This window comes from Lutjanus erythropterus, chromosome 12 (assembly GCF_056507025.1).
Source record: "Lutjanus erythropterus isolate fLutEry1 chromosome 12, fLutEry1.hap2, whole genome shotgun sequence".
Taxonomy (NCBI): Eukaryota; Metazoa; Chordata; class Actinopteri; order Lutjaniformes; family Lutjanidae; genus Lutjanus; species Lutjanus erythropterus.
This window is the reverse complement of record NC_139328.1, coordinates 4,246,754-4,261,165: the sequence shown is the minus strand read 5'-3', so window position 1 is coordinate 4,261,165 and position 14,412 is coordinate 4,246,754. Positions and strand designations below refer to the sequence as shown.

The 14,412-nt window shown below is 38.1% G+C and overlaps 1 protein-coding gene across 1 annotated transcript; it reads left to right on the top strand.

Annotated features, from left to right (window-relative positions):
• Nucleotides 1-2,599: 2,599 nt before the first annotated feature.
• On the top strand, nucleotides 2,600-9,841 carry LOC146317372 (procollagen galactosyltransferase 2-like). The gene is made up of 12 exons (XM_084731707.1): nucleotides 2,600-2,901; nucleotides 3,598-3,708; nucleotides 4,330-4,447; nucleotides 4,971-5,105; nucleotides 5,212-5,416; nucleotides 5,999-6,118; nucleotides 6,443-6,516; nucleotides 6,606-6,712; nucleotides 7,783-7,915; nucleotides 8,015-8,142; nucleotides 8,222-8,428; nucleotides 9,361-9,841. Exons 1-12 carry the CDS (start codon nucleotides 2,672-2,674, stop codon nucleotides 9,644-9,646), a joined length of 1,854 nt encoding a protein of 617 aa, XP_084587833.1. The 5' UTR covers nucleotides 2,600-2,671; the 3' UTR covers nucleotides 9,647-9,841.
• Nucleotides 9,842-14,412: the final 4,571 nt, after the last annotated feature.

Genomic DNA, 14,412 nt, shown 5'->3' with positions numbered 1-14,412 from the left:
TGGGAAAACGTGAAGAAGAATTGTTTCATTGAATTGAAAGAGAATCTGACGCGGTGGCAGGCATTAAGAATAACTGTACAGAAATAGCCGCTCTTCTAACTGATGGTCTCGATCGCTTATGTAGGTCATAAAGAGGCATCAGTATTAAACTGACACCAGCTGAAAACTCCCTGTAGTCACTTTTAGGATAAAACTGTATCTACCCAGCAGATAAGCCATCTAAACCGCCCTGCTACCTGCAACTTTAAAGCATCAGTTAATAAAATCCAACATCCATTATTATGGAATGGGCCGTTCTGCATAATAAGTACTTCTAATTTTGATTTGGTTCTAAAAGTATATTTAATGCCAATATTAAAGTAAATTTTACATCCAAGACTTTTATCCTGCAGTGTGGTTTTCATCAGTACACCTTCTGTCTCTGTATCTCACTTGATGAATCCCCTCACTGTGCTGATACTGATGCTGGTCCACTGACATGCAGACACTGATGTGTGACTCATGAGGAACTAAGTAATGCATTAGTGTTTCCTTCATCAGCAAATAATCTGGTTTACAGACCGAGTCTCACATGAATTACTATTAATTAGGTTTGCCATTATGGTTTTATTCACTATCAACATCTAGTATTAAACAATACTGTTAATTAAAGTGTTAATTCAAGTTATCAGAATAGTGAACAGAGCATCTGCAGGAGGTTTGTGTAAAATGAGCAGTTTGGAAGTTTTGAACAGATTATTTCTCACAATCTCAGTAGGCTTTTTTGTTTGTTTGTTTTAAATACAATGGCTCTTATTCTGTTGGCTCTATTGTTGATTTAACTGTGTACTTTTCTAATGCACAATGAGACTGTCGTCTGAATAAAGCTTGTGTTCAGGTTTTCACTGCCCTTATATCCTGTGAGTTGATATCTTAAATTATAATCTAAACTTTCAAAATAACAGTTTCATTTAGTTTATTCGCAGAAACGGATGGAGTGCTAACACAAACGGCAATTATATATTTTTAAAAAAAGTTTTCTAACACCTCTTAAAATCAGTCACCCACTGACATCCAGTGCCTTTTACAGTGCAGTGCAGTAGAGCTGAAGCTTGAACCTGCAGACATCTGGCCGACAGAGGGCGACAAAGACTGCTGAGAGTAGTTTTATATTTTCATCATCATCATATTTGTATTTTAACAATTACTTTTCTTCAATTATTTTAACATGTTTAAAATGTCAACATTATAGGGCTAAGTAGAAAAAATGCAAAAAAAAAAAAAAAATTGCATTGGTTACTTGCTCCAACATTTTAGTCCATATTTTTTGAAAGAAAAAAGAAAAAAAAAAGAGAAACTAAAGAAAGAAGTAGTATTTCTGCTCAGTGCTTTTTAAAGGATTCCACTAAATGTGAAAATGGTGATACTGTTTCACTGAAAATGTACATATTTTTATTTATTTATTTGATAATTACATGTGTTAGAGAGCAGCATAACAGTAAGCAGATATCATTACAGATGCTTGATGTTTTTTCTGGTGGAGCCATTCAAGGAATAAGAAAACTTATAATGAAAAAAAAAGACAAAAAACATGTCTTGTATCTTAAAAAATATTAATAATTAATCAATTGTTAGCAGCTATTGGTTAAGGAAAACACACGGTGGATAAAGTAACTGATACTCTGAGTAGTTTTTGCAACAAATACTTTGTACTTTTGCTTTAGTATATTTCTAACACCAGTACTTTAACTCATAACTGAGTAATATTTTAGCCATGTAACAGTACTTAAGTACATATTTTCAGTACTCTTTCCACCACTGATCAATAAAGATGCCTGAGAAGTGGAGGGATCAACTGTATCGATCAATGAGGGGGAAAAAGGTGGCTAAACTGTAGTTTGCCTGCCTTTACCACTACACCCCTGCACATTACACAGAGCCACAAAAATAAAGTTGCAGTACACATACAAATGTGCATAGAATTTCTCTGTGTACTACAGTATTGTACACTATTGACCTTTACCAATAAACTTTTACCTTCCGTTGAAATCTGAATCTAAAGCTCAGTGTGATACTCGACAGTATTTGAATGAACAAAACTTCTTGCATAGAATAGCGAACAACAAAAAATAGATTTGAATAGAAGAAACATTTGCAGGTTTGACTGTCGTGGTGAAAAAAAAAAAAACTAAACATTTTTAACAGTGTGACTCACGCAGTGATATAACAACTTCATTTTGGTGGCGTTTTACTGCCTGTGTACTGACACAAAATGAGGTTTTGAAACATGAACAAAAAGTTTTGGGTGAGTAACAACCTTTTGCAAAAATGCAGTAAGGTTGTGATGATCAATGAAACAGTTTTGACAGTTGCATTTACAGTTTAGAGAAAGTTAAGACTGTTTCTGAGGGAAATTGTAATAAAAAAACTATATGCCCATATATGCATGTTGGAATTATTTACCCCCTAATATCAATATTGGCCAAAAAAATCATGTCAGTTTAACTCTAATAATGATGATAACACTTTCTCCTGTGTGTGAAGGCTTCATCCAGTCTCCCTCTCTCTCTCTCTGTGTGTGTGTGAGAGAGTTATCATGTGTGTGTGAGAGTTTCTCTCTCTCTCTCTGTCTGTGTCCTGGTTCCACCAGTCTGAGATCACAGAGACATCCAGGTGCCGCGCTGTTGGAAATATGCCTCTTGGATTTGTGGGATTCAGGTTATATTTTGTGATTTTAGCAGGAAAACTCTTCCTGCAGAGCGACGGCACGGAGGAGCTGCCGGCTGATCATCGGAGGGAGTCGTCTCTGCTGAGGCCCACAGTGCTGATCGCCATCCTCGCACGCAACGCCCAACACAGCCTGCCTTACTTCTTGGGATGCATTGACAGACTGGACCATCCAAAGGAACGCATCGCCATCTGGTAACAGTACATTTATTTTCCAAAATAAATTTGTTTATTTCTGAAACAAAAGTGGGAAAACATACACTTAAGTTTTGGTTAACACAAGTAGGAATCTCAGAATTACAAATGAAAATGTACTGATTTGATTTAGAGAGCAGAAACTAGAGCCAGACCAATATATCAGTCTGCCGATATTACTGGACCGATACTGGCCTATCACAGCAGTCACAGGAGTATCAGTTGGCCGATATAATCTGATATGAAAACTTTTTCTCAAACAGAACATAATGGGGAATGTTTTTATCCAATATTTATTTTAGTTTCATAGAGTTTTTGTGTTTTTTTTAAAATAAAAAATACCCATGAATGTTGATGTCATTTTAGATTATACGCAGTTACAAAGTGCTTCAGAACAGCAAAATAAAAACAGGATTCAAGAAAATGACAATAAAATAATCAAAAATCAACTGTTTTACTCCCTAATATCAGTATCAACATTCACTCAAAGTCAGAATCATCAGGTTCTAACAGAAACAAAAGAATAAGCAGAGTTTTTGGTTTAGTTTATCTGCACTGTGTGAACTTCATTCTTCACATTCTGCAGTGCTGTGCATCAGTAAACAAATCATTCACACACAAGTGAGAAAAATACACAAAGAAAGAAAGAAAGAAAGAAATGACAAAGTGTTGCAGTGATGTGTCTTGTGACCTCAGGGCAGCCTCTGACCATAGTGTGGACAACAGCACCGCCGTGCTGCAGGAGTGGCTCAGAGGAGTTCAGCACCTGTACCACTCAGTGGAGTGGAGGCCAATGGAGAAACCGAGGTGAATGTCTCAATGTCATAAAGGGACACTTCACCCAGAAATTAAAATTCAGTCAGTATCTACTCACCCTCACACTTATTGAGGGTCAGGTTTAGTTTTTTAGCCCACAAAACACTGCTGGAGTTTGACAGGAAAACAGTGTTGCAGAATCTCGTAAACAATGGAAGTAAATGGTGACCAATTGCTCTAAGCTAAGGATCTACAGTGAAGATTCAGGCTAAAAACATGGTGGAAATAACTTTTTTTTTCAGTCAACTTGGCATGTCGGGGCATTAGGAGAATTGGATTACACCAGACGAGCAGCATGGAGGCGTTTCATGTTTTCATTCTGTTGTTTGTTTGTTTTTATGTTCGAGAACTTGTCACCATTCACTTCCGTTGTTTGGGAGATTCTGCAACACTGTTTTCCTGTGAAAATCCAGCAGCGTTTTTTGGACTAAAAAACTAAACCTGACCTTCAATCAGCATGAGGCTGAGTAGATAATGACTGAAATTCAAATTTTGAGTGAACTATCCCTTTAAATTTATCACCCACCGTCCTGATACTGTTAAATCACAGATTTAGCAGAGTGGGAGTAAAACTGACATCCTCTGATCTCCTGGTCTGTGTCTCTGTTTCAGCTCTTATGCAGATGAAGAAAGTCCCAAACACTGGTCCGACTCTCGGTTCATCCATGTGATGAAGTTAAAACAGGCGGCGCTCAGAGCTGCCAGGCGACTCTGGACTGACTACATATTGGTGAGACAGTTTAAGACCAGAAAGCAGGAGGAATTAAAGGGACAGTTCCCCCCAAATTCAAAAATAAATATTTTCCTTTGGCCTGTAGTGCCGTTTGTCCACCAGATAGTTTTGGTGTGAGCTGCAGAGTTTTTGGAGATATTTGCTGTGGAGATTCCCACCTTCTCTTGAATATAATAGAACTATTAGCTTGCTAGCAAAACATGCAATCTATATAGCAAGAAAATGTTAGCTAGCAAACAATACCACATTTTGTTAAGAAGCTAATGATAAGTTGAAGAAGTTTATACTAAATAGGTCATGACAGCCCCCAAATTTATTTTTAATTTGGGTAAGCAAACATCTCCACTTTGATTAAACTTTATTTAATTTCTTTGATCTCTGTTTAACTTTAAATCCAGATCCAGTACTAATTTTTAACTTAGTTATGCTAAACTCTGATTAGAACTAACCTTAATTTTAATTAATATAAATAAATCTTTGTTGGTGAAAGTCTTAATGTTTCTTCTTTGTCCCTTCTCAGTTTGTGGACAGTGACAACTTGCTGACAAACCGCCAGGTGTTATCGGACATGATAGCAGAAAATCTGACGATTGTCGCCCCCATGTTGGAATCAAAAAGCCTTTATTCCAACTTCTGGTGTGGTGTGACTCCACAGGTGAGCTTCATTAGAGACCATAACAGGATATAGTGCATTTCTTGTGCAGAATATCCACCGACATCTGCAGGAAAAGTGATTGTTCTGGGTCTTCTAATGCACACAGGGCTACTACAGACGGACCCCAGAGTATATTCCCATCCGTAAATGGAAGCGGAGGGGCTGCTTTGCAGTTCCCATGGTGCACTCCACCTACCTGCTGGACCTGAGGCGCAGAGCCAGCAGGGCGTTGGCCTTTTACCCTCCTCACCCTGACTATCCCCACCATTTAGATGACATCATGGCTTTCTCTTTCTCTGCACGGCAAGCAGGTCACACCTTTGTCAAACTGAGTTTTGTGATTTTAATCGTTTGGTGGCAGGAAGACTGACACCAGCTGTGTAGAGCAAGAAATATAAAAGCTTTACTAAATTGCACATAAATAATTGACTCTTCCTAAGTTCTTCCCTTTTTCACAGAACCATAATCAACTTTCTTCTTTCTGCTTTCCTGTACTTAGATCAGCTGTGTCTGCTGTGCTCTGGTGCTTTAATCGTGCCAGTCGAGGCCCGATCCCAATAAAACACTAGTCGAACCTGACCCGACCCTCATTAGCATATTTCAGCCAGAACCCGAATACAGCCCAACATTTTTCTTTACAAACTTCCCTCTGTGCACCAAACAGTAGGAGTTCACAGTGACAGGGACAATTGGAATTGGCAACGACTAAACTGGGGAGGAAAATGAAAATAAATTAATTAAATGTAGTACAGCCCAAACCCAACATGAGCATGTGAAATATGTAATTATACTATGATTGTGTGGATTTTCTTGTCATTGTGAAATCTGCCTCTGCATTTCAAAATAACAAAGAGATGTTTTCGTTGAGACCTGATCCGTCTGCTCCACTGCAGGAGTCCACATGTACGTGTGCAACAAAGACCATTATGGATATTTACCGGTGCCTCTCAAACAAGACCAGACGCTGGAGGACGAGGAGGAGAGTTTTAGCCACACACTGACAGAGGCACTCAGTAAGAACTTCACCTCTAATTATGCTTTTACTGTAGCTGCCTCTATAACCGACAGTTTTTAGGATCTGTATCGTCTCTATCTTGAGTTTCTGCTTGACCTGTATGAGCATATTTGGTCTTTTTTGCTCTCACAGTCCTGACACATGTCTCACTGCTCTGTTAAAACCCTCTGTCTCTCATTTCTCTTTCTTCTGCTCTTATTTGACAATTTCACATCAGTCAGATGTTGAACTGATGTAAGAAATTCCCCTGAAACCATACGCCTGTGCAAGAAAATGCAAATTAACCGCACTTCATGTGAAATGTGAATGCATGATTTTCCAGTTTCCTACACTGTGGAGCCTTCACAGTATGTGCACACTGTGCCTAAAGAACCGGGGAAGATGGGATTCGATGAGGTGCAGATACATTTATAAGCTTAGGGAGTATTTTCCAGTAATGGAGTGCTGTTTAAATGAACAGTCACTTTATTCTCCTCCACTTCTAGGTCTTTCTGATCAATCTGAAGCGCCGCTCAGACCGACGGGAAAGGATGCTGAGTACTCTGGCTGTCCTCGGCATCAACGCTACACTGACAGAAGCCGTGGATGGCAAGTATGACATATACAGTAACAGTTCTCATTATACAGTGGTGGTGGTACAAGTATTCAGATATTTATACTCAATAATACTCAAGTACAAGTTGAGTTCTACAGGATTTTTTACATACTTAGAAGCAGTGGTGGAAAGAATACTGAAAACCTGCACGCAATTACAAGTAAAAGTACTGCTGTTAATACAAAGTGTTCATCTCAAAACTGCTCAGAGTACTAGTTACTTTTTTTTTACCGTTGATATTTTATGCATTATCAATAGCAGCATTCAAACGAATGTGTTTCTCCAAATCTTCTGTCTAAATTACTCTCAACTTTCCTGCTCCTCTCAAAACTAAAGGGTGTGAAGTTTTTGCATTTTCTTTAACCAATAGTTGAAAACGCTAATAATCGATTAATCATTAATAATTTGTAAGATACACTTTTTTTAAAAAATCTCTTTAATTGGTCATTTTAAGTTTAAGTTACCTTATTTAGACAAAACAATGTGAAATAAGGTGAAATTACTGCCATTTCTGGACTATTGTGAATAGATTTTTAATTGGTTGAATTTGCACCAGTGTCTAATTTATTAATGATTAATAATTAACACCAAAACTACGCTGTGCAGTGTTTAGTTTTCCCTCCCATATGTCCTGTTTAAAGTACAGACTTGTACCCACAAAACTACTTAAGTACAGTAATTTGAGTATTTGTAATTAGTTACTTCCACCCGTGCTGAAAAGTATCATCAACAGTAGCAAAACTATCAAAAGTAAAAGTAGTGCTTTTATTTTGAAGGGCTGCTTTCAGGCTTAATGGCAGAATAAGTCAGAAATGGAATATAATATACATAAGTATGTTTTTGTTCGTGAAAAATCACCTAAAAATAAGGATTGTTGTGTTTTCGTTACCTCAGAACGAAACGTTTGTATCTACAGAGGCCGCAGGTCCTCCTCTGAGGAGCCCGCCATGTTGAACCGCAGTGTTTCTACAGAAGTCCAGAATGGACAAACCACACACTCGTGAACACAATTCACACTGGAGCCATGTTTGTTATTGTTGTCTGCACTGTGCATGTTCTGTCCGCAGAGCGTTGAACTCGTCCCAGCTGCAGGCCCTGGGTATCGACATGCTGCCGGGGTACAAAGACCCGTACTCAGACCGCGTGCTCACGAGAGGGGAGATCGGCTGCTTCCTCAGCCACTACAACATCTGGAAACAGGTACTCTCTGCGTTGTGTTTTGCAGTGAAGCTGATGTGGCAGCGTGGGCAGCGTCAGGAGGTTCAGGCTGTTTCTTACTGTCACGTGTCTCCCCCTAAGGTGGTGCAGCAGGAACTGCAGCAGGTGCTCGTGCTGGAGGATGACGTGAGGTTTGAACCCAGGTTCTGCAGCAGGCTGGTGACCATCATGGACAACATGCAGAGAGTGGGACTTGAATGGGACCTCATGTTAGTGAATTATTGCAGTTTTTGTCTCAATATATATAAGCAACGCAGATCTGTCACTCATTTTTCTGTCCTCGTGAAGTTATGTAGGCCGTAAGCGGCTGCAGCTGAAGGAGCCTGAGTTCTGGGTGAAGGGAGTCAATAACCTCGTGCACCCACACTACTCCTACTGGACCCTGGGTTACGTCCTGTCTCTGAGCGGGGCCAAGAAACTCCTGCAGGCAAAACCCCTCAACAAAATGCTGCCTGTTGATGAGTTCCTACCGATCATGTTCAACAAACACCCCCGGTGAGTCCGAAGTAAAAGTACTCATACCACTCTGTAAATATACTCCATTATCAAAATCTTATTGAAGTCAAATTATGAAAGTGTTATCAGGAAAATATTCAATTGTAGAGCAAGAAATATAAAATATTACATTATTATATATCATTGAGTTATGATTACTCATGTATTAATTTAAAATCAGCATTTTACTTTTGTAAAGGAGGTCAATTTTTAAACTTTTTTATATAATGCTGCAACTATTGATTATTTCTATGATGCATTAACTGCCAAAGGTCTCAGAGGAGGAGAGAGGAGGAAATATGTTTTTTAATTTTGCATTTGTAGAATAAAGTTGAAATGGTATTTCAACCATTTTATTTATCTCAGAAGATTTCAACTTATTTCTCATCATTTTGATTTTATTCTCAAAATAAAAAAAACTTTATCCTCCACATTTTGATTTTATTGGCAACATTTTGAATGTATTTTCCACATTTCATCATTTTTCTTGTCATGGTATTTCAACTTAATTTTCAACACTTGTATTCTCACCACTTTAACTTTATTCTCGACTCTTTGATTTTTATTCTCCATATTTTGACAGAGGTTCACATGTTTGGACCTATTTTTCAACTAGTGATCAATCTGGCAATAATTTTTCTACTAATCGATTAGTTGTATGGTCTATAAAATGTCAGAAAATATTGATTAGTGTTTCTAGTTTTGTCCACAACACTAAGATATTCAGTTTACTGTCAGAAAGGAGTAAAGAAACCAGAAAATATTCATATTTAAGGAGCTGAAATCAGAGAATTTGGTGATGAGGAAATGGAAGTAAAAATGGTGATTTATGGACAAATTAAGATTTATTAATGAGATCTACTGTGGATTGGGTTGTGATGATGAGAAAAAAGTGGTCTGACATCATCATGTCCACCTCCATGTCCCCTCAGAGACGAGTACATGCAGTACTTTGAGCAGAGGGACCTGAGGGCGTTTTCAGTGGAGCCTCTGCTGCTCTTCCCCACGCACTACACCGGTGAGCCGGGCTACGTCAGCGACACGGAGACCTCCACCATCTGGGACGACGAGGCCGTGGCCACAGACTGGGACAGAGAAGGGGCCAAACGGCGACAGGAGAGGGAAACCGAGGATGTAGGGTTTCCACCTGTGGCTCCTCGTTCTGCTGGAGGTGGGGTCCCCCCCCTCTCTGCCAGTGGAAACAGAGATGAACTCTGAAAGTCTTAATCATCAAATATTCAATTAAATTAGCACAAACCGGTTAAAGGGATAGTCCATCCAAAAATGAAAATTCAGTCATTATCTACTCACCCTCATGGTGACTGAGGATTGGGTTTATTTTTTAGTCCACAAAACACTGCTGGAGTTTGACAGGAAAACAGTGTTGCAGAATCTCCCAAACAATGGAAGAAAGTCTCCGTCACACCACACACACCCAGTTCAGACAGTGTGCATGTGAACATGGCTCCAAGCTAAAGATCTACAGAGAAGACTCAGGATAAAAACATGGTGTGAAACCCCAGCAGTGTTTTGTGGACTACAAAAAAACTAAACCAGACCTTCAATCAGCATGAAGGTGAGCAGATAATGACTGAATTTTCATTTTTGGGTGAACTATCCCTTTAACACACAGGAGGTTTGGAGCTTTTGGGGCCCCTGGAGACGTCCCACTTCGCTTTGGTGGTGATTCAGACCACTTGTCAAGACCAAGACTGGCTAATAATAGTGCATGTTTCTGTCCAAAAGTCAAATTTCTTCAAGATGAATAGTTTTTATGTAAAAACTGTTCTACATTAAACTAATTTAAGAAATAAAAGTTCATAAATACACCTGTTTCTTTACTGTCTGTGTGTAAAGTATCTACAGGGAAGTTGTGACAAAAAATGTTCTGTTTCTAGTTAAAACAGGAGGAGTTTGCCATTTTAACAAAATCCTTTTCATGAATTAACATATTTTTAAAGATATTATGACGTTTTCTTGTTATTACAACAAAAGCATAGGTTATGGACCTTTATATCGTGTTATGAGAAAAGGTTCTTGTTTTATTGAGATACATCTGTGTACCATTTGCATCAACTTAATGCAAATATGCAAATTTTGTTGGTTCAACTTAAATTTAAAAATTGTAGTATTTCTTTCCAGAACACCTCAGGAGTTCTTCTGACTCTCCTGAAGTTTCTGATTTGAAGAAAATGTGATGAAAACTTGCTACGTCTCTTCCGTACTTAAAGATCAGTCCTGGTTGCTTGTTTTCAAAGTCATGCAAAAACTGTGAACCATAAGATGACTGAATTTACACTTAAAATTTATTTAATTCACTGGGAGCAGGTTCACATATTTCCCTTGTCAACGTCAGACTTTTCAATGTGAAAAAATCAAAATCAAAATCTAGTTTATAGTGATGGTGTGACTGAAGAGTTGCTTCAACTTTTTAAACTTGTTTTCTCAAGTACAACTGAATTAATATCAAAGATAATTTGTTTTGAATAATTATAAAATTACCTCAAACTGTCTTTTCAGATTCAGTCAACATAAAATTAAAAAGTCTGCCCGGACACTAACTTTCTTAGGTTAAAACATTTTTTTCAGTGTGTGCTTCTAGGACAACATGAGCAAAATAAACAACACTCACAGCAATCAACTTAAGGGTTTTTATTTTTAAAAAAGCACTGGTATTCTCATGTCAAGCAAACAATGGAACCATTTAATATTAGTACTGTTCCATATCACAAAAATGAGTTATGAAAAGAATAATTAAACCACACAAATGATACATTTTTTTTGGAATAAATTAATCGGCATAACAAAAGAAATAAAACATGCTTGTACTTAGGTGTTGAACAGGAAATATTGAAACTCCAATGCTCAAAATTGAAGACACCTGAGAATATAAATATCAAAAAACAGCTTGTTGCAGCAATTATTTAGTTCCACAGTTCCTCCTTAACTAAAGCTTTGATAAGAGGATTTTAAAAAATTACATTAATGTAAAAATTAGGCATCAATTTAAAAAACATCCGTTTCTGTACAATGTGCATATTCTGAATTAGTGTGGTGACAAGAGAAATTATCGCAATTATTTATTTTTTTTTCTCAGCGAGGCAGCGCAGCAAAAATTAAATCCAAAGTGGATAATGCTCGTCTGTCGTCAAGCCACATTCAGTGATATGAACAAATAGATTTGGACTGAGCTCTTTCAATTGAAATCTGCAGTGAAGTGACAGTCAACAGGTTTTTTTCTTTTTTACATTTTAATACCCTTTTAAAGCCTCTGACCGAGCCAACAGCGAGTCTTTCCCTTGGTGACTAAAACTCCTGCTGGGCTCTAATGACAGCGGCTGTCGGTGCAGGATTTATCCAGTAGATTCATGTGATACTGTCCATTAACAACAGAAGTTCATCGAGGCAGGGAATAAGGAGATTCTGCTGCTACACAGGTAGTAGTGATGTTGCATATAAAGACAAGATAAGGACAAAGATACACAACAGACCATCTAGTTGATATAAACACATTTCTGAAATCCAAGGCTCAGTGGCTTTATAGGAATTTCTGAAAATAAAAATATGAACAGGTTGGATGGATTTTGTACAGATGCCGCAAAAATAATGAGTGAGGTATGTTCTTATTGTGATATTATAGCTTTGAGACCCGGACAGAGTCTGTGTGTGAAGACGCTCCCATTCTGCGAGGAGAGACGGGAGGGAATGTGTCCATTTGAAGACGTAAAAAAAAAAAACAGAAACAGGTATGTTGTGTTTTTCTTTAACAGTCCATGCGTTCAAGGCCACTGCCAGCAGCGGCCAAAAACTGTCGACAGATCGAACCTCTGAGGAAGAAATGTGTGTACAAAGTTTCAAAAGCGTTGAGTACAGTGAAATGGTATACGCAGATGGTTTGACAGATGAGTGAGGAAGACATCTGCAGCCGTCTTCCTCTTTGATTTTAGTGTGGAGGAGACAACAGATCCGGAAACACAAATCAAGCGTGTTCCGTTAAGAAAAAAAAAACAAATTCCACAACAAGATGGCCTGAACGACTAAGCAAACACTACAGAAAAAAATAAAATAAAAATAACTACCCAGTTCTTTTATCACGTCTTCTAAAGCACTTGGACAAAAAGGCAGTTTTACAAACCATTGGCTATCAACACACTAGCAAAGTTCCACAGTGCTCGCTTGTAGAAGCATAGTAACAGTGCAAGCCATTACACTATTCAGCCAAATACACCTGTAAGAGAAAAGTGCCATATTGCATAATGAGTATCTGTACTGAGCCCAGCAGAGGGGCATATATAACCTATACAATGATCCAACTGTAAACATGGTGCAAAGTAGTTATGACATAGTTTAAGGCTTTCAGATTTTCCTGAAGAAGTGTTGCTCTCTGAGATAAAGGAATGCGTCCATGAGCTGGACAAACAGTGTGGAAACATAGAATTAAAAAAAAAAAAAAAAAAAAAAGATTCAAGCTCTCTAGACTCAGACCTGGACACTGTATGTACTAGAATAGATTTTAAATATCTAAATTACTTGAGGTTTGCTTGATTCCTTTAAAAATCTTTTTTTGAGTGATTATTCCTGAAGTATATGACAACTGACCCTTCCAAAGTCCCGCCCCTTTTTACACCTTGCTCCAATGACAGTTGAGCAAGCATAACACACTGCAGAACCTCGGTCAACTTCCTCCTTTCCTGTACTATGCTATGTGCTATGCTATGTGCTCGGCTCGTCTATGTTGAAAAGAAAAGACAGAGGACCTGTAAAAGTGACATGTCGACTGTTAGTCCCAAGAAAGTTAGTTAATGTTAGCCATATGCTGGATAACTTGCTAGCTAATGTTTGTTATAGACTAACTAGCTAGTTAGCAAGCATTTTGCTAACATTAGCTATCAAATGTAAATAGCTAGTTAACGATTAATGTAGCTCAGCTTGGAAGGTGGCTCGCATTTTACTTCAAAGGAAAACACGAGCTAAGATAAGATGTCACTTTTACACGTCCCCCGGCAACATCTTTTCACAGCACAGGCGAGGCTAACACATAGAATATCTAAGTGCAGGAAACTGGAGAGAAGAAAGTTGACTCGGGTTACAAAAGGGGCAGGATTTAGGGTCAATTATGGAAGTTTTTGGCATAGAATGATATGTAGGTACCAGTTTTCTCAAATGCACTGAATGGGTTCTTAAAGCTACTACAAGGAACGTTTATATTTTCTAAATTTTAGGGGACAAAATAACCACAAAATATATTGTGAAAGAATTTAAGTGGCCAATGCACTACTCACTGTAACTTCGCCTGGGAAAAATGTACACACAGGCTCATTTAAAATGATTGTCAAATTTTGGTGGTCTAATTTTCTTATGTAGGTCATATACAGACATCAGTACGAAATAACCAGTTAAAAACTCCTTGTAGTAGCTTTAACATCCCCACATTCCCAACAGTGACTACGCTTACATGCACAATAATTTTCCACTATTATTCAGAACATGAACATTCTGGATTTGACACAGGTTGTGTAAACAGCTTATCCTGTTTGAATCTTCTGAATTAGGCCTTAATCTGAATTTAGCGTTTTCCAATTTAGACGTGTGGAATATGCTGGAATTATTCCGGATTAAGGAGCACAGAGCATTCAGATTTTGCGTCTCAGCTGGGGATTTTAACGTCAGTTTCGAAGGCTGGAGTAAAGAAAGATTTGGATATCAACAGGTTTTTTTTGGGACATGCCCAGTTATTGCAATGCCAAGCGATTCAAGAGGTGTTTGCAACAAGTTTAGCAAGTCCTACGTTGATGCAAGTACACAAACTGGATCAGCTCCAGCCGTTCTATTGTTCCATAATCTGAACACACATGGCTGCATGTAGGAATATTGTGTTTTTGGAAAGGAGTATTTTATGCATGTAAACGTAGTCATAGTAACAAAACAACATCGCAGTGGACATTTTGATTTGTCAAACACAGGTGTAACTAATTAACATAACC